Source organism: Centroberyx gerrardi, chromosome 15 (assembly GCF_048128805.1).
Source record: "Centroberyx gerrardi isolate f3 chromosome 15, fCenGer3.hap1.cur.20231027, whole genome shotgun sequence".
Taxonomy (NCBI): domain Eukaryota; kingdom Metazoa; phylum Chordata; class Actinopteri; order Beryciformes; family Berycidae; genus Centroberyx; species Centroberyx gerrardi.
Genome location: NC_136011.1, coordinates 1,382,810 through 1,403,928, shown reverse-complemented (window position 1 = coordinate 1,403,928; position 21,119 = coordinate 1,382,810). Strand labels below are relative to the sequence as shown.

General features: G+C 41.1%; 1 protein-coding gene across 1 annotated transcript; it reads right to left on the bottom strand.

Annotated features, from left to right (window-relative positions):
* Window positions 1-4,273: 4,273 nt before the first annotated feature.
* On the bottom strand, window positions 4,274-10,404 carry LOC139921234 (glutathione S-transferase P-like). Its single transcript, XM_071911429.2, has 7 exons — window positions 10,276-10,404; window positions 9,871-9,906; window positions 7,200-7,306; window positions 6,990-7,077; window positions 6,018-6,121; window positions 5,443-5,544; window positions 4,274-4,663 (listed from the first exon to the last, which is right to left on the bottom strand). Coding segments are annotated over exons 1-7 (627 nt in total). The 5' UTR covers window positions 10,277-10,404; the 3' UTR covers window positions 4,274-4,474.
* Window positions 10,405-21,119: the final 10,715 nt, after the last annotated feature.

Sequence of the window (21,119 nt, the reverse complement as noted above, 5' to 3'; positions counted from 1 at the left end):
TCATAGAACTTGCAGTCAGAAATATCAGAAAGTGTAATATATGCAGCGTTTATAGTTACAAAATGGCACATCTTATGGCATTTTTCATTATTATTTTGACATCAAACATTAATATGGGTGCTCACTTATTGAATTTAATGATTAAATACAAAATACTTGGTTTAAAACAGTATTTATACATGTTTAAAATATTGCGCTTTTATTTTGAAGGCTAAACGCCCGTTTTTGTTTTCAGGATAAAAGCGTAATCTTAAAATCCACGACATTCAGATATTGACTAAAAACTTCTTTTTGCACAAAAAAAATTATAATTAAGCAACAACTATACAATATGTAGGCCTACAATGTTTTTCTACAATAATTGTTCTAATCCCCTCTACAACACCTAGAAGGCACTAAGACCCATGCTAGGTTGCTTTTTATTGACTTCTCTTCTGCCTTTAATTGTATTCAACCCCATATTCTTGCACAAAGGCTCATATGTAATTTTGATTTTGATTTTAATATTGTTGGCTGGCTTGTGGACTTCTTAACTGACTGTTCTCAGAGGGTGAGAGTAAATGGGGCCCTCTTAAATCTTCTACTGGTTCGCCACAAGGGTGTGTCCTCTCAGCCCTGCTATTTGTGTTGTACACCAATGACTGTGTGAGCCACCATGAGTCCAGATATGTTATTAAATTTGCAGATGATTCTGTTGTACTGAGCCTTCTAAAGGATGGTGAGACCTGCCATGGCCCAATTGTTAATGAGTTTGCACACTGGTGTAACAAGTCTTTTCTTAAACTCAATGTGTCTAAGACCAAAGAAATGGCCATTGATTTTCGCAGGGGAGTTGCTGCCCCCCCACCTACCCTTATTAATGGTGAGCAGGTAGAGGTGGTAAAGCAGTATAAATACCTGGGGACAATTTTAGATGATGATTTATGCTTTGAGCCTAATGTGAAGGCAATTGTAAATAAAGGTAATCAACGTTTATTCTTTTTAAGGAAGCACCGTAATTTTAATGTGGAGAAGTCTCTTATGAAAATGTTCTATTCATCCTGCATTGAGTCTATTCTTACTTTTGCTCTCATCTGCTGGTTCGGTAATCTAAATCAGAGAGAAAAGAACCTGTTAAGAGGAATTGTGAAGTTGTGCTCTAAAATCACTGGCACTGACCTCAATGATCTTAGTTATATATATCAGAAGAGAGTTACTAAGAATGCTCAGGATATTCTTCAGGAGCCCCTGCACCCTCTTTTCTCTGAGTTTTCCCTTCTTCCCTCTGGGCATAGGTTCAGGCTCCCTAAAGGTAGCAGTAACAGATTCCAGCGCTCTTTTATCTCTGAGGCAATCCGCAGATTGAATGTGTAGGCTATGTGCTGTTAGGTGTGTGGAACAAAGGCCTGTTCCCTACTTATGCATACTGGGGGTAGGATGTAGGCCTACAGTTTTCTTGTCGGCATAAATTGATATTGTGTCATATTGTCTGTGTTTTTGTGATATGTGATTATGTTTCTCTGATGTTGTTGATGTATTGCAACTGCTTGCTGTGAACCGAATTGCCCCATTGGGGTCAATAAAGATTTCTACTACTACTACTACTATTTAAACCGAGATTTGTCATTTGTCATAGCCTACATAGGCTACACAGATTAAACACACAGGTCACCTTTCATTACTACTGCACAAGATATGTGTCAAAACACCTAGGCCTACAGACCTGCACTTTCACAACACACCAACATTTAGGCCCAAGCTGTTTTAAGAAAAATCATGGCAGGCCCTCAAAGTTATAGCAATACTGCAAAACTGTGACATGTTCCAACTCAATTGGACACTGCACAGTTCATCTACAGACCTGTGGGCCTAGTTTCACAACACACTAACATTTAAGCCAAAGCGGTTTAAGAATTTTTTTTTTGGAAAAACACTGTTTTTCAAAATAAAAGTGTTCATGACTGCAAGATTTTCAGAGAAATACAACATATCAAAGTTAATTGAAAGATCATTCGTAAACAGGAAATTGGGTAAAAGAAAATGCTATAGACCAAACAGGTCTATGAAGAGATATCTATTAGATGGCTAAAGGTTCAAAATTAAACACTGGGACACGAAACAAGACAAAGTGGAAGAACGTGCTGTTAACTGAAACAGGAGCATTTAAACCACATGTTGTTGTATAGCTGTTATTTCTGTTGGATTTTTATTGCAAGTATCAGTTCCAGGGAACTGATACTTGGACAGGACCAAGTTTGCAGGGCACAATCTGACTCTAATTGCCCCGTTTTGGCCCAGGTGTCCGTGGTTTGCACTTCTGTTGTCTCTCCTTGCAGGACTCTGTGGCAGCTGCCTTTGAGACCCGCCTGTGGTCACAGGCCAGGGGTTTTCTGTGGCACCTGGAAGCACGACGGCTCAACCTCTAGGCTTGGCCTCTGAACGGTGCCAATGGTCAGAGCTAGGCCTTCAGGAGGCAGTGATAACTACTCTGCAGGGGGCCAGGGCTCCATCTACTAATGCAGCTTATAAATTGAGCTGGCAAATATTCAGCTCTTGGTGTGCAAAGAGCAATCTGGATCCAGAGTCCTGCAATGCACAGTCTGTACTGCATTTCTTGCAGTCTCTGCTAGATGCAGGGTTGGCTGCCTCCACTAGTCCAGAAAGTCGATCCAAGTCGGCCCTTGCTAAGCCGCCCTTTGAACCTCTTGCTTCACTGAAGCATCTTTCTATGAAAGTAGCCCTCTTATTGGTGATCACTTCCACCAAGAGGGTCAGTGAGTTATGCACTCTCTGTGAGCCCTGAGTGCTTCAACATGGATCCCGACCGGAGATATGTGACTCTCCGGCCCAATCCTTGTTTCCTGCCAAAGGTCCCGCATGATTAATAGTTAACAGTAACTTGACCTTGTCTGTGTACTTTCCTCCTGCTTCTGCAGTGGGGCAGGAGTTTGCCTTCAGAACCCTATGCCCTGATAGGGCTTTGGGGGCTTATGTGAGTAGCACACAAGCAACACGCAAGACTGGCCAGCTCTTTGTTTGCGATGGGGAGCGGAACCGGGGTCAGGTTTGTCGAAACAGAGGCTGTCCCATTGGATAGTGGACACCATCACATCTGCGTACCGTTTGGCTGGTAGGCATGAGCCGGATGGAGTTCTGGCACATTCTACCAGGGGGATGACCACATCAAGGGCTCTTCTGCGAGGAGTTCCTCTCTCTGAGGTGTGTGCGGCAGCTGGCTGGGCCTCATCTAGCACCATTGCTTGGTTCTATCAGGTGAACGTGGCTCCAACTAACTTAGTAGAGTCAGCTGTTCTAGACAGCTCCCCTGCTTTGCATGAGGGGGTGTCTGCTGTTGGTACGGCATAGGCCCTAAACAGTTCAGCCTTCTGCTGTCGGCTTGGCTGTGGCTGGTTCCTAACCTCAACAACCGGATGAATCGGATGTAGGTATACCAAACATTGGAGTGATCCAATTGAGGGAAACATAACAAAGGTTAAGTAGGTAACCACACTTATGTGACTCCAATCCTCTTGCGGTGTTTGAGGTGCCTCGAAAATGTTTATAGCGGGTGCATATGTGCGGGAGGGGCCTTTATAGGGTCGGCCCAGCCGCACAACGCACACGCAGGTGCGCACAGTAGTGAATTGTAAAATCCTTGCCTAAAACGTATATCCCTCCGCCGCAGAGTGATATCAAACATTGAACAGTGATGCAATCGGGTCACATAAGCATGATTACGTATGTAATCTTCGTTCACTCTGTAGCGAGAAGTTATAAAACCCCATAAAACTTTTAACCAGGTAAAGAAAGGCTCCATATAGGAATCAGATAAATTCAAAGCCTTATACCTATGGAAGTTGTGACATTAAAAAGTCTTTAAATATTTTGAACTGATGATCGGTGATGTAGTGAAAGGTAAGCCCAAGGTTTTATAGAAGAATGGAAGAAAACTGCCAAGTCAAATATAAACATTACTACATTACATGTATTCTGAATATAAAAACCTATCACACAAAAAGGGTAGACATAATTGAAATATATATGAAAAGTTCAGCTACTCTTGGAGAACAATGGACTTTAATATGAAAAACTGAGGCGTTTTGGTCAGCTTTGCAAACTGTTCTCCAAGAGTAACTGATTTTTTTTGCATTGGTTATTTTTGAGTCATAAACCTTGGAGGAGCTGCAAGGTTCAGACAGGTTTTGCACTAAAGATATCATCTGTTCTCATTACCAAAATAACTATACAGCCTGCAAGATGTGGTTTTATGCAATTAAGGCCAGTGAACAGACAATGTCATTGTATATTACCTCGTCCCTTTATTGATTCTATAAATCTATACAAGTCTTTAAGTGCACTGATGTAATAAAGGTTGTCAAAAAGGAATTACCACAATTGTCTACACAATTAAAAAAGTGCAAACTTTAACATGGACAAAGACATTATATAGACAAAGCCAGGACTCTCTATCGTGAATTAGCTCATTTGTAGGGATTCACTGTTTGCCGTTGCCGTTGATCGGTAGTTTCTTATAAGCGTCGGAGTCGAGGAAGGCCTTGATTTTGGGGCGTGCCGACATCTTTTCCACGAAGCCCTTGAGGCTGGGGAAGGCGTCCAGGCAGGATGGACTCAGGACTAAGTGGTTGAGCAGAACTTCAAACAGGCTGTAGTCCGCAAATGAAACCTGACCGAGACACCATACAATAATATGAACAAAACAGGACTGGGATCAGTTCAACCAATTCAAAATAGGAGTCGGCCCTTTTCACAAACATGGCTGCCGTACTTCCGCAAGGTATAGCTCGGTTCTCACTATTGCCAGCAATGTTAAAAAGCCATAAGCCCATAACTCTGTCTGTGATCACTTATTTTGTGTTTCAACATAATGTATAACACAATACAGGTGTTGTCCCTGACAACAGAAACAGAAAGATATATCAGTGACAACACCTGTATTGCGTTATACACTATGTTGAAACACAAAATAAGTGATCACAGACAGAGTTATGGGTGACAGAAAGTTCGCTTTTAACATTGCTGGAAATGGTGAGAACCGATCTTTACCCTGCAGAAGTATGGCAGCCATGTTTGTGAAAAGGGCCTATAGCAATTGACAAGTCATCTGCTAAAGATAGACCGTTTATTCTCTATTAACTGAATTCTATAAAAGGTGAAAGGTAAGATCTATAAAAATGAATTGTCAGAATCTATAGACATTCAAGTTATTCCACTGCTAGATGTCATCAATCTGTGATGCATTCCAGGAGTTATTTTGTAATGAAGTGAATGAGGGTGGAATGAATGAATTAGGCCTAATACACATTTGCATACCACCATTGCTGCAAATAGCCTCATAGAAAGTGCAAGGGACAACACAAAATGCTACAAACTAAAAAGGGTATAAGGGTAAAAAGAACAAATGTACTGAACTGAAAGTCTAATCCATAAACTACAACATTTTACCTTGTCCCCAACCAGAAAGCCAGTTTTGTTTTTGGCCATCACTGCTTCAAATTTGGACAAGTGGTTCGGCAGATCTTTAATGTATGCATCTTTGCCAGTTTCCTGTTAAAAGAGACAGCATAGTCAGTCAGAATGACATACCAAATCAGGATTTTTCATCTAAGTTATAATGTATTCAATAATGTATTTCCATCACATTGTTCCAGTGTTCATTCTGTTGTTTAATGAAGAAATGACATTAATAATGGGCACCACAATTCAGGCAATTTTGAGGATACTGGGATTGTTTTGAAGTATATTATGAGTCTTTTTTATTATGAGTATGAGCAGACTAGGATGTTTTGAGCATAGAGTACTAGTTGCATTAGGAATATACGGGATGGGATGCAGTTTTTGCATCCCATCCCATGACTCTGAAGCATTACCAGACTGTTAATATATCTTATTTCCAGGAACTCCTCCATGCCATGCCAACTAAGACCTACTTAAGAGTTCGAAGGATGCGGTTAACAGGATATTTGGAATGAGAGTGCATAATGCAACAGATTGTATGTACGTTAGGCATTCAGACTTACATATTCTTCGTAAATCAACTTCCCATATTTGGAACGAAGGTCTGTAACACCATCGTTCATCATATCAATGAGAGCGGCCTCCCTGGCGTCCTTCCCATAAGCTCCTGGATGGGAAGACAGGCAGTAAAAAAAATAAAAATAAAAACAAAGTACCTTTTTAGTGCTGACTTGAAATCAGCAGGTCAAAACTAAAATTAAAGCTGAACATATACATATACAAATAAAAAAACTGAAATACTTGCTGTTGGGCTGCGATACAGAGTTAAGTCTATGCAACAAGGATTTAATACTGTGATTATTGTGATATTTCCCATGATATAAACCTATAATCTACTAGTGGTAGGATATTAAAAAAAAAATAAAAAATAAAAATTGAAGTTTCAATTTAAAACCTTTACTGCATTCCTCAGCGATTTCAAGTGGAAGAGAATTCCAACTTTTCATTGCTCTATATATAACTGTCTGTTCCATGCTATTAGTTTTAGCCTTTGGGAGCATAAGCAATTTGGCTGTTGCATGTCTTGTTGTGTATGTATGTACTTTATGACTGTATGTCAACTGCTGATAAAGCTTGTTTGGTAACTTTAATTCTGAGGTATTCTTCAGAAATCTGAGAAATCTGGCTGCACTCAGTCTGTCCTCTACCTTAAGTCAGGATAACCTGTTCTGATTGATATCAACATTACTGCTGCTAATGCCTTGCAAAACAAGACGTGCTGCTTTGTTGTTGAGTAGCTGTAGTTTATCCACATCTTTCTTAGCTGCACTAGACCAGCTCTGAATAAAGGCTTTTCATACCTGGATCTGCCTTTTATTTTTACATGTAAGAATTCCATTTTCCCTTATTCTTATTTCCCAAACAGCTTCTACAAAGTAGACCTACAGAAACATCTCAGTGCTTCAATATATGGGTACTGACCGAGCCCTGACACATGTAACAATTTATGTAAGGAATATTATCGGGAAAATTACCATGTTTGCGCCCCAGGTGTCTAAGAATGGCATTAGACTGGTTTAAGACCAAATCTCCATCTTCAAACTTGGGCAACTGGCCAAATACCTGGAGTAAATGCAGAAGATTAGGTATTTCACTCAACTGAATTCAAAGAAGGTAAAAGTATACACATGATTTTGCAAGCAGAATAATAAAACACAGGAACAAAGAGGCCATGATCAACTCACACATGTGGCTTTCAGGTCTCCTTTGAGCCAGTCCTCAAAGTTGACCACGATCTCCTTCCAGTCCTGGCCCTGGTCGGCCAGCAGGATCCTGGTGACTCCACAGCGGCCTGGGACAGACGCAGTGTTAGCTTGCTTCATTTACAGGGCTGTAACTGATTTAGCATCTGGTATAGAGGATCTAGCTCAGCTGCAGCGTCCAGAATAACCCTTCCTCATCGAAGCCACTGTTGGGGTACTGTGGGGGTACTTAGAGCTGCAATAAGCGATTTTCCGACCACTAGAAGGTGACAGAAACCGCAACACATTTGTAAATAAAGCACAGCAAAGCTGCTGGACTACGGAGGCCCCAGAGGACAAACCTAGCAAAGGATGCTTTTAAACAGCGAGGAAGGTGCAAGCTAGTTTTAAAAAATGAAAAGCTACTGAATGGCCCCAGAGGAGCTTCATTCCGGAGCGTAATTTGACAACGAGCTTTAGAAAAGAGGTGAAAACAGCAACACAGCTGACCTGCGTGTGTGGATATTGGTTTATATCATTATGTCTAAATTAAATCTCCTATAGCACACGTTAGCTTCAGGATTGGTTATAGGGTCTGATATCGCTTATTGCAGGTTTAAGGCGTTAGTTTTCAATTCTTCTTACCCGTTATTAGTTACTTTTTTTTTTACATTACTTTCATGTTTCATTTTGTTAGCACAAATAAAAAAAAAGAAACAACAGAAAAAATACTGCAGCTTAATAAGTCTGGTTTGCTGTTTTAAAAACAGAGCAGCACTCAGCCATGTTTCAGCTCATGTTTTTGAGTACTCTTACAAGTTATTTTTAATAAGGTGTAACTTCCCCAAGACTGCTTTAGGCCTGCAGTACGCATTATGCTATAGGCATTTTATATTGACACAAAAGTACCTTATATACAGGACTATGAATATTTCTAGATGAAAAGGATGAAATTTATTGTATGCTTATTTTTAAGTACTGTTATTTATAAAATTATTTTCTTAGATATTGTGGTCAGAAATTGTGGTTGTCCGTGACAAAAATATCAGGGGGAAAAAAGACATTCTTGCCACCACAGAATTCAAAGTGGGTGGGCCAGAGGCCCATTGCCCCTATGGAGTAGGCGCAGTGCTTAATTTGTAAATGATGAGGTCCAGGAACACCAAGTGGTCGGTGTTCCCGCAAGTCGGCCTGGAGGGAAAAGGTTCCGGAACATATCAAGACAACAAGTGCATTGGAGGCACGGTGGTGCTCAGTACAGCCATATAGCTTACTGTAGACCTAACAGCCTAAACATTACGAAATGACCGACTATATGACCTTGGAGCTCTGACTACTGGGGACCTATAACAATATTTGATTACATAATGCTCATTTTGTCCAAACCGATGGGTTTTTACAAACCTGTCCTTCAAGTAGTAGACTAAAGATATAACTGCGCTGTGCACAACATAAAATGCCCACATACTTGGCTGTGAGATATCCTAATCATACATAAACACATCAAGGAAACTGCAATGGCTTCAACCATTTACCAGACAAATTCTGGCTCGAGTAGTTACGCATCAATATTCAACACAAATACTTTCATAGGATATCTACTTTGAACGTAGGAAACAATGTCAGCGAATAATGAAATGACAGCAATAAAACGTGTCATGGTCATGCCATGCAGCTAGAAGTCGGCCTAAATGCGCACACTCAGCTGGACCGCGCTGGTTTTGAAATGCCCACATTGATGTGGGGCTTACAGCCCTTCACGTCAACCAATTATATTACCAATTATTTCTGGACACTCAACATAACGCGCGCAATGTCCCACATATTTAACTGTGGGACTTACAGATCCGCACTCCAAATAATTTCTGTTTTAATCTATGCAAATATTAATTTTGATGTTATTGTCCCAGCAGAGAACAGTTTACAAACAAAAAACAAAACATGCTTACTATGTCTAATTTTCCAAAAATAGTCCACACAGCAGACATATGGACAGCAAATTCAACTGTCTTTTAGCCATGACGATGTCTGAAGTTTACCATAACACACTCTGCAGAGCAGCTCACTCATGTGACGTGATTACTATGCGCTTGTTGCTACTTTCTAATAGGGTAATCACCTGTCTTCATATGGAAATGAGCCAATTCGGTTTTTGCAATGGAGGGGAAAGGAAGAGTCAACTATTGGGATTATTACATGGCAGACAAAAAAAACAAAAAAACAACTTTCATGCCACCAGAGGTGCCGGGTCCACGCAAATAAGTACTGGAATGCAGGTAGTCCAAAACCGCGAGGTTAAGCACTGAGTAGGCGCCTATGTAGGTGTGGCTGTTTGCACACCTCACTGGAACTGAATAGGTTGTCAGAACAAAAGCTTACATGCTGAAACATAGGGTAGGTTTGTTCTCTGGCTAGTAATACTGGTTTATTATCACAAGTCATCCACATCCAGTGCATTTACAAAGAAACATGAAAAGAATTGGGAGAATCTTAACCAGAACCTCTCAATATCTCATCTCAATAAATCAGGCAGCTGGATAGATGTATCAGCCTGTATAAATCACATGTGCACCACTTATCCAGGCAGTGTGAGATCTGCTAACTTTATTTTTATTTGTTTCTAAAAAAATATATATATTCTATCTTTCAGGAGAGAGGGCTGTCTTTCACTCACCTCTGACTGCAAAGTAGGTGATGGTGTATGGAGGCACTGAGGAGAGACAAAACACACAATCAAACCAAAAGTCAATCAATTCAACGAAAGCATGTTCCCATTTATCACTTATACACACACCTGCATTATTTGATTATAAATTAATTAAATCACTTGCTGATTGCTAATTTTCTTAAATTGGATTCTAAATGGAAAAATGCCATAACCAGTAGGTTATTACAATTATAAATCAAAAGTAAAACACTATTACAAGAAGCAATCGGTTTTCAGCATATGCAATCTGGAGATTTCATAATTTGCATTGTTCACTATTTGTATGATAACAGCCTGCACAGACTCAGCTACTGCAATTCTAAAAATCCAGCGGAAAGGATCGAGTTGTTTTGCTGCAGCTGTGGAACTTACTGGTGGTGGATCAGGCTGTAATGCTTGAAGGAGGCTGAGGCTGCTTGGTCAGATTAAGTTTACGCAAGGAGTTGCGCTGTGGGTGGCAGACAGCAGTCAAATGAGCAAATCAGAGGAAAGTCTGCTTTCTGCTGAGTCACGGTGACTGAAGGCGGTTCCAGCAACCTCAGCCTTTTCAGCCTCAGCCTGCAGACTCGCAGCACGCGCCCCTGTCTGGGCAACGCCCCCGGATGGGCGGAAGAGACCCTGGCTGGGCAGAAATCTCTACAAACCAGTAAGGTAAAATAACCTTACATTTACATTAATTCACTGGCACTATCCCTCAAAAAACTGGCTGGAATAAGATCCAAGAACTGTTGCTTTATTTAGTGAAGACAGACATTCCATTACCGTTTCCATAGAGACAGGACTCATCTCAGATGCATCAGAAACAAAACCTTTATCTTGATAGAATTTGTTCAGAAAAAGTGGTTCAAAACTCCCAGAGCCACTAGGTAATTTAGCTACCAAACTATTGGCAATGGTTGTGAAAAATGTATTGAAATGACCAGCAATCTTCTGTTTGTCAAAACATATGGCATTATCTATATCCAGTCCAATATTACATGATTTTGTATTGTGTTGCCCTGTTGAGCCCATATCTTAGCACATTCCATAGTTTTTTGGGCTGGTGTGCATTCTCCGTAACAGCATCCACATAATACTGGGACTTTGCTTTCTGTATTTTATAATTAGCTTGATTTCTACAATATACATATCTGTCATAATCGGTACCCAGGTTTGACCTTTTGAACTTCCTCAGATAGTCATCTCTTTGTCTAATGAGTTGTAAGATCTCTGTTGTCATCCATGTAGCACTTCTCTGTTTTATTCTAACCTCCTTCATTGGAGCAACTTCATCAAGCACATCTAGAAACTTTCCTTTAAACAGAAACCATGCCTTATCAACATCATTGCTTTCAAAAACATCTGATCAATCCTGTTCAGCAAGCTTGAGCTCAAAGCTCTCCATTGTGTATTGTCTAGTGCAGTTAGTACAGCGGTGATTTCCAGGAATTTTCTGGGTTTTAAGAACAGGTGCAGAATATCACTTTATGGTCACTTAATCCTATGTCCAATACACCTGACTGGTAGATCTTTTCACTATCAGAGGCCAAAATCAGGTCCAAAATAGACTGGCTATTAGCACTCACTCTAGTTGGTTCAGAAATGAGTCGTTTCAATCCAAACACTCTAGAAAAAATTGAAAATGATTTAACTAAATGTTTTTTGCTAGGGGGTGACAACAAATTTGTGTTAAAATCCCCAAGAATGATGCATTCCCTTTCCATCAATACATTACTTTCAGCACAAGCAGACTCTAAAAGTTCATAAAAGTCACTTTGATTTGGAGGTCTATAGCAGACAACAACGACAGGAACTTTCCATTAATAACTCATTAATAACCCTGTAAACCATGCACAAAAGGCATAAAAAAATACCCAAATTTTTAGTGTCTCCATAAACCAACCCATGAATAAATCCCTTATAAACCCATGATAGGCCTACCTAACCTTACTTTTTTAAAGCTATGTTATTTTTTAATGAATAATTAATGTTTATGTAATGAGAAATTAAGTACATTTCAGGGATAAAATTTGGTTTCGTAGTGAATGGCGTCATGCTTTTTGAAACCGAGGAATGGTTTCTTGATTTAATTTGATTTTGTTCAAATAGCTTTATTTGTAGCTGTTTTATTGGTATCCTGTATCCATTACATCCAAATTACAATTCGTTTATTCTTTATTTTGATAAAAAAATTAGTTCACAAGATAAGAACTTCTTACCTTGGCTTTCCAATTCCCCCTAAAGCTAAGGAAGTTGGATCTTTACTATTCACCCTTACAGAAAACCCACATGTGGAAATCACATGTGAGTGTTTACACATGTGATCTTGAACCACATGTGGTTTTTGGACACGTGTTTTGGTTTTTCACATGTGATTCAGTTCTTCATGTGGAAAACCACATGTGAGTGTTAAGTTTCCTTAAGTTTACTTATGCAGTGAACTGTGGATCAATGGCCCAATTTTCTCATTTTTGAACATTAAAGCAATGAGAAAACTAATATTATCCATGGCCCTCTCTCACAAGATCATAAGCTTTCCTTTCATATCCTTCTCTATGAGGAAGTGCACAATTACCTTGCCACCACTAATTCCCTGCAGGTTAAACTCAAAATCACCATTACATTTTCTCAGTGTTGCTCCCCTTTTGAATTTCACAACTCCATTTTCAATTTTGTTTGAAATCATACGTTCCCTGAATAAAATATATTTAAATTCCTGCTGTCAAAACTGTCAATTTCGGTGCTTTTATTTTGAAGGCGAGATTGTGCTCAACCGGAAGTTAGTGCTCAACCGGAAGTTAGTTTGATGCTAAAACTAACATAAAAATGTACAACAAATATCGAGTGAACCCGCTTTTATAACAGCATTGTTTCAACAACATGGAGTGAAACTATTTCATTTCAAAAATTCTGTGAGTTTTTTTTTTTTGTTTCTTAATATCTTCAAATCCAAAACATTCAAATATTGACTAAAAACTTATTTTTGCACACAAAAAAATATAATTAAGCAAATGCAACTATACAGTATGTACAATGTTTTTCTACAATAATTGTTCTAATCCCCCCTATTTAAACAGAGATTTGTCATTTTTGGACTATATACACAGATTAAACATTACACAGCTCACCTTTCATTACGACTGCACAAGATATGTGTCAAAACACTCCTACAGACCTGTACTTTCACAACACACCAACCTCTACGAACCAATAATCCCTTAAAATAATCGGTAACGCTTTATTTTACAGCCCACTAATTACGGTGTAACTAGTTTGTAATTATGGGGTACAAATAAAATAACAATGTTGTAGTTACAGGGTAACAAAACAAGAAGTGCGGGAATTAAAGGGTAACAATTCTGTAACTATGAGAGATTTATAAGGTAGTTATGGTGTAACTATTTTTGTAATTACTGCATACTTAAAAAATAATTACAGGGTACAATAATGTAATTAGGGGGGACAAAACAAATGTTATCTGTGTTTGTTCCCTGTAGTTATGTAGTAAGTATTTAGACCCTAATTTGTTTTATAAAAGTATTATGAAGGTTTTTATTTTACATTTTATATTATAAAATTGACATATTTGATATTTCATCTCAACATACTGTATATTACATTCAATAAAGCTCTTGTATGTTCAGTTAAGTCTGTCACTGTGTGTTGAAGTTCCATATTTTTTGTGTATGCTATATTGTTACAGAAATGTCACCAAACAGCTGGTCTAGGGTCTCCTCTCCTAACATCGATTACCAGATGGACGTATGTGATTTTCTGTTAAACTGTATTTACTGTGGAGCAACCTTGAACTTACCCTAGAATGACAGTTTTTTACAGAAAACAAGTAGTATATTAAAAGCAAAATTGACTCTCAGTGAAAAATCAACCACATTTAGAATAAATATTGATTGTATTGTTAGTAATAGAGGTATAGAAAATGTTAATGGCCAACATATATTCACTAATTCCATTACATTTTCACTACTTTAGACTACAGGTTATCCATAACTACAGGAATACAGGTGTGTTTTGAAGAAATGTGCAAAGACAATGTAACAGTAGCGTGCAAATTAATGTATTCAAGTAAAATGATTCAGTTGTTCAATTGTGTAAAGTGGATAGGAAGATGACAGGAGTTCAGAAATGGACTGCAGGTGAGAGGGCAGTCAAGCAGGGCTTTGGCTCATCTCCTTCTGTTTGGCAGGTCTGTTGGAGTGCTGTTGCAGCCATGTTGTCAGCAGATTTCTTGTTCTTCCTTCGGAATATGCGGGATAGCCAAGAAAAGAAGCCACGCTTCTTCTTCTTTGGTTTTGTTGACAGGCTGTCTTTGGCACTGGAACTCTGAGGTCCTGCAGGTTCGACCAGCTGGACGGGTGGAAGTGTCTTTTCCAGGGTCAGACAGGACAGATCAGTGGCGTAACATAATTGTGATTGACCCGGTGCAAATATTTTTTCTTGCCCCGCCCCAAACACAAGCACACGCTCGTGCGCACACACACGCACGGACACACACACACACACAACCACTCCAGACAAGGGGGTCGCGGCTGGGCCGATACAGCTTCACTTATGGAGCTAGATGGCAATGGTGAGCTAACGTTAGCCTCCGGCTGCAGGTCAACATTGCTAACGTTAGCATTCGATGAAGCATGGAAAAACCTATCTAATTTCATCAGTTTATCAGTACGCTCATCCTGTTCTATTTTTTCCTAACTCTTTTGAGCGCCGCTTTTTTGTTTGGGCTTGCTAAACATTATTTATGCTGCTAACTTATCTTCCATTTGCTGAAGAACACTTGCTTCTTGCTAAAAGCTTGAACCATAGAGAAAAAATTGACGTCACGACGTCCACGCAGGTCATTGGACAAACAAATTAGCATTTCCCAGCAAGCCTTCTTCCTTTGTAACTTGAGAAGAAAACAACCAAATTAAATAAGTGGTGGGTAGAAATAATATTTATTTTTAATAAAACATGCAGTTTTGGAACATTTCAATAAGGACAAATAAAAATACATAAAAATAGGCTATGACTCAAAACCGTAAGTGTTATACACAAGGTGGGAAGGTGGTATAACATTAGCTATCACAATAACAACTAGTGATATCCTTGAATGGTTACTTTGAAGACTTCGTGAAACGGTCAATGTGCGAGAGGGCAGTAAAGCAGCAAAAAATAACCTTCCTACATGGGCCCCTGACAGCTTCTGGGCCCCGTCGATATTTACGCCAGTGGGACAGATCCTTGGTGTCCTTTACAGTTTCAACCACAAGGCCTGGTGGAGCTTTGACCTCAACCTGGATGGCTGGAGCCTGGGACTCCTGAAGCAGGTTGGTTGATCCTTCCTTAAGCAGGCGGATCAGGGTGTATTCAGCAAGAGAGACGAAGAGAACCTCCTCTGAGGTGGAGTTATTGTCAGGTCCAGCAGAGAGGACGGTGACTTTTGTTCCCTCACAACATTCAGGTTGATGCAGGATGGTGACAGAGCTTTCAGCAGCGGCCTCAATCTGTGCACAAGAGTTGACCGTTTCCCTCTTGATGGTAAAAGGACATTGTTCTTCCTCCTTCTCCAAGTCCTGGAGGAACAGCATCAGTTTAGAATCAGCTTTGACGATTGGCTCCCATTCATCAAGATGATCTTGAGTAGGGGCATGGTGTGCAGCGCAGGCAGCCATAAATGTAGAACTCACTGATGAGGAATCATAGATGTGCTTTTCACCAGGTTCCTCCTCCTCCAGGAGGACTGAGAGGAACTGCATCAGGTGAGAATCAGTGCTGCTGACAACAGGTTCCCATTTGTCAAGCTGGTCCAGAGTCGGCCCATGCTGTGGGGAGCAGTCAACTGCAAATCTAGAGAGATGTGATGAAGCGTAGAGGAGCTCCTCACCAAATCCCTCCATCTCCGAGTCAAAGTGGGATTTGACCAGTGGCTCCCACTCAACCAGGCAGCCCATAGTGGATCCACAGGGTGAGCAGCAAGCAGCCACAAATCCAGATGTGTCACCTGGGGGAGCATAGAGGTATCTCTTTCCAGCTTTCTCCAGGTGGTAGTCATCGTCAAAACCAAAGGGGGAATGCTGAAGCAGCCTCAATCTCTCAATGATTTTGAAGTCATCAGTCATTGGAGCCTCAACAAGGCGGAGCAGGTTAGACTGAGCCTCAACATGCTGAGCTGGGTGGATGGATGCTCCAGCATTACCTAACGCTGTGTCCTTGGTCATGAGAGGAGACTCTTTCTCTGTGGGAGGAAGGTCTCCTTCGTCCATATCCAAGAGACGTTTGTATGCTGATGACGCTGTGCTGGCTATTGGTTCCCATATATTGAGGCTCTCAAATCCACAAGCAGGTTTGGAGCTGAGACCAACAGCAGACTGAGGTGAAAGGTCACAGTCGAGCTCAGCAGTCACTCCAGAGAAACTAGAGGCTTCAGCATAAAGGTATTGCTCCTTGTTCAGGACTTTCGCAAACATGCAGCTGGCGATCGTCATTAAGAGCATTGAGTTGAGCGACTATTTGCATGGATGCTGAAAGAAATGCAATGGCAACATCTTCATAATCAAATAATCATAAGGCCGCCTGATGTAGCTTCATTCAAGGTCAACATGCTTCATCATAGTCCATGTAGGTTTCCAATGAATGAAGCCTTTGCTTGATGCTCTAACGATTCCCCTCGTCCTTATCCACATCAAAAAAAATCCACAGGACCACTCGGTAAAGTTGAACTGTTTACTTCGACACAAAAAATAATTGATACAGAACAATTGTCAATTTCCAAAGTTATCAAATTACTGAAGCAAACTCAAGCGAGAATCGTTAATGAGAGAGAAAAGGAGAGAGGTCAAAAAACTGTGTGGCTCCACTCTCCGCTTGCCAGACTGCCACGAGATCACCCCCAAACTCTGCTCTCGAGAGAGTATCAAAAGACAATTAAAGGTGCACAGTTACTAGGAAGCAACAATCATAGTCACCTATTCCCAAATATTACAAATGTAATACAAACTAGAAAAGGCTAAATTTTCTATAGAAAATTTAAGTGTGCTTGCCGCCCTTGCAATGCCCCTGCCCTTAGACTTGGCGTTCACTAGCTTTGCTAAGCGGTGCAGCATTGCAATTGTTAGCATTTTGACAGACTAGACTCAGTAAACAGAGCCAGTTGCGTTCAAAGGCACTGGGATACTTTTCTCATCACGCCACAACAACATGTTTGGTATCGAACGAAACTAAAGATTCCCACCTTTCCAAGGACCTAAAACGCATCACAATTCTAGAGCTAAACCTCACCGACTTTGGAGCTATCTTACGCCCGCTTCCCAGCGAGCTAGCATAACATGGCTGGTACCTACGTATTCGTCTGGATGTCTAGTTTCCGTTAATAAAAAAAGCTCCGCTTTAGCTTAAAAACTGAGCGCGTGAGAAGCTCCGTTAAGCGTCGGCCGACGCGCAGAAACCACCATACTCTGTGTGTGTACCGTAGCTTCAGTTAGCTTCAGCTACTGTGTGTGAGAAACCAGCTAACGTCCCTCCCGATCTCCGTCTGTCCCACATGCATCAAGCCAGCCATTAAAAACTCTGCACTAGACTTTTAATCTACAGAATAATAGGCCAAATACATCCATACTGATCTGATTCTACCTTAGCTTCAGTTAGCTTCAGCTACTGTGTGAGAAACCAGCTAACGTACCTCCCAAATGCATCAAGCCAGCTTCTAAAAACTCCGCTGTAGTCCAAATATATCCATACTGATCTCCGTTTCAGCGCGTCCCGTCTCCTCTCTCCGCTGCTGTTTTGTCCTCTCTTCCTCATCCTCTCGGCCGCATTGATTCTCCCGGTCCATGCCCCGATCACACTTGGGGCCCATCAGTGCCGAAAAACGCCGTTCGCCGGCCAGCTGCTGACGCATCGGCATCAGCAGTGGCGCCGAAATGTCGGCCGGACGACCAGGAACACATCGGCGCCCAGCTATCGGCACTGGCCGGCACCGTGTCCCCGGGAAGCTCCGTGAAGCGTCGGCCGACGCGCCGCAACCACCATACTCTGTGTGTGTACCTTAGCTTCAGTTAGCTTCAGCTACTGCGTGCTAACGTACCTCCGATCTCCGAGGCGCGATTCCCTCTGTCCCAAATGCATCAAGCCAGCCGGTAAGCGGCCCGTCTGTCTCAAATGCATCAAGCCAGCCGGTAAGCGGTCCGTCTGTCTCAAATGCATCAAGCCAGCCGGTAAAAAACTCCGCAGTAGACTTTTAATATACAGAATAAAAGTCCAAATACATCCATACTGATCTGATTCTACCTTAGCTTCAGCTACTGGGTGGGAGCCTCCCGATCTCCGCGGAGAAACAAGGACAAAACCAAACTTCAATTTCTGGCTCTGTGATCCTGTGATTGAGTCCACACGGTTCTCAGGTTCTCATCCTTTTACAATGTCCCAAATGCATCAAGCCAGCCCATGTGGGGAACTCATGGTCTCTGTCGCCATCTGCTGGCTGTGTCGAAGCACTGACATGAATGAGCTCGACCATTTCATTTGTATAGCCTAGTAAGCTCATGCTACTGTTGCTTGCTAGTTAGCTTCAGCTACTGCGTGCTAACGTACCTGCCGATCTCCGCAGCGCGATTCCATCTGTCCCAAATGCATCAAGCCAGCCGGTAAACGGCCCCTCTGTCCTAAATGCATCAAGCCAGCCGGTAAAAAACTCCGCAGTAGACTTTTAATATACAGAATAAAAGTCCAAATACATCCATACTGATCTGATTCTACCTTAGCTTCAGTTAACTTCAGCTACCGTGCGGAGAAACAAGATGGCGGACAAAACGAAACTTAAATATCTGGCTCTGTGATCCTGTGGAAAACGAAACTTAAATTTCTGGCTCTGTGATCCTATAATTGAGTCCACATGGTTCTCATTTTACAATGTGTGTGTATTGCGTCCAAAATGGCATTTAATCCTTAATATCTCAAAAACCTTATGATGCATCTCTTAGAAAAGTAATAGCACATGATTCCTCAATGGGCCGCACATTTTGATGTCTCACATGTGTATGTACTGTAAAAACTGTAGGAGGAGTAGCGTGCCAAACCTTTTGGCGGAAAAATAATAATAAAAATGGCCGACAGTAACAATAAGAGTGTGCTTTGCTTGCAGCAAGCACACTAATAATAAGTATGCAAGATAATAAGAGTGTGCTCTGCCTACGGCAAGCACACTAATAATAATAATAAGTATGCAAGATAATAAGAGTGTGCTTTGCTTGCAGCAAGCACACTAATAATAAGTATGTGAGATAATAAGAGTGTGCTCTGCCTACGGCAAGCACACTAATAATAAGTATGTGAGATAATAAGAGTGTGCTCTGCCTACGGCAAGCACACTAATAAGTATGCAAGATAATAAGAGTGTGCTCTGCCTATGGCAAGCACACTAATAATAAGTATGCAAGATAATAAGAGTGTGCTCTGCCTACGGCAAGCACACTAATAAAAATAATAATAAAAAGTATTAGCCGAGTGGCTAATTGCTGGTCAGGATAGTCGCTATACAAGTAAAAACCCAGATCTCACCGGACAATTGGAATCATTTGGAACACACACACACCTTGGGTCGCAGCACTGCAAAGGCCATGCTTTTTGTCTTCTGGATAATGGTGAATCCATCATCATCCCGAAAGGAAAGAAAAGTTCTGGGCTCTGACTAACACAAGGCAAAGGAGGTCCGGTTAGTGCATACACCTGTATGTTTGAATTGCTTGTTTGGAACGGCATTGAGCTGTATACGCGGCGGTGGGCTGCTTTGAGGATTATGGTGTGTTGCATTCAAGTCCTTATTGATTGTGTTAACTTTCTATGAATTCATACAAATTGAAAGAAAGACATTATCGTTCAACTCGTCATGTGATTACGATTGTGTTGTTTGGACAAACTGATAGCGCACAGGCCGTGCGCAAGCCCTCAACATAGCGCAGCATTCGTGTTGTAGCGCCTTCTCTTAAAGGAACAGTACGCATTTGTTGAAAATGGATATGCACTGTGTTACTGTTGAAACTGAGTCCACAGAAGTGCAATGTGATGTTACAGAAAAAAGAACAAGAAAGCCTACATTTAAAGGAATCTTAATGATAATTGAAAGGCTTCAAAAGGAAAGGAATGTAAATTTCAAACAGGCAAGCAAATTAAAGACAAAAATCACCACTCTCTTGGCTTCCAAGGAAAATGTCTCTGTTGTTCAACAAAATCTAAAAAGGTTCAAAAACCTATGTCAAAACGCCTCTGAACTCCATAATGCATTGCTCACTAAGTTTCCTCCACCCGAGGAGGAGCAGAGAAAGCAGGAAGCATGGTTTCATTTAAACAAGTCAAGATCTTGTCTCACCCACTTTGTGGTGATATTTCAGATGCACGACCAAGCACCTTAATAAAGGCTGTAAATAGGAGCAAACTGCTACCCAGGAGCAACATCAAAGGCAGCAGTTTTGCAACAACCATTGCAGCTACCAACCATGCTGTAACTCCTAAGCCCACAGTGCACAAGATGCCAAACCAGCCCATAACATCTAAGGAGTTGTCCTCAGAACCCTGCCTTTACTGTGAAGAGTCACATCCATTATTCAAGTGTTCAAAGCTGAATAAAATTTCCCAAGGGAGAAAATTGAATTGAATTCCTGAGAGGAAAAGGAATCTGTTTTGGATGCTTGAAGGCTGGCCACATGAGCAAGGAATGCAGAAGTGGTCTGACCTGTGATGAATGCAATCTAAAACACCCGACTATTCTGCATGTCAACAAAGACAAAGTGAACAAACCACAGGAAACATCAGTCAGTAGTGCACTTGTCTCTCTTCAGGCATGTGGTTGTACTGGGGCCGGCGACCAAGACTGTACCCTTTCCATTGTTCCAGTACAGTTGAAATCTAAGAAAGGAGATAAGGTGCTGCAGACCTATGCCTTCTTAGACCCTGGAAGTACAGCAACCTTTTGTACCAACCGTTTCATGAAGAAGCTGAATCTACAGGGTACAAAGACCAACATTCTGTTGCGCACTATGGGCCAAGAAAAGGTTGTTGAAAGCCAAATCCTTACAGGACTGGAGGTGTCCAAATTGGACGGTAACCAATTTGTGGAGCTCCCAGAGACGTTTATACAGGAAACAATCCCTGTCTCAAAGAGTAACATCCCCACTCAGCGAGATATTGAAAAATGGGAATATCTGAAAGATATCAGGATCCCAGAATTGGACGCTGATGTCGAA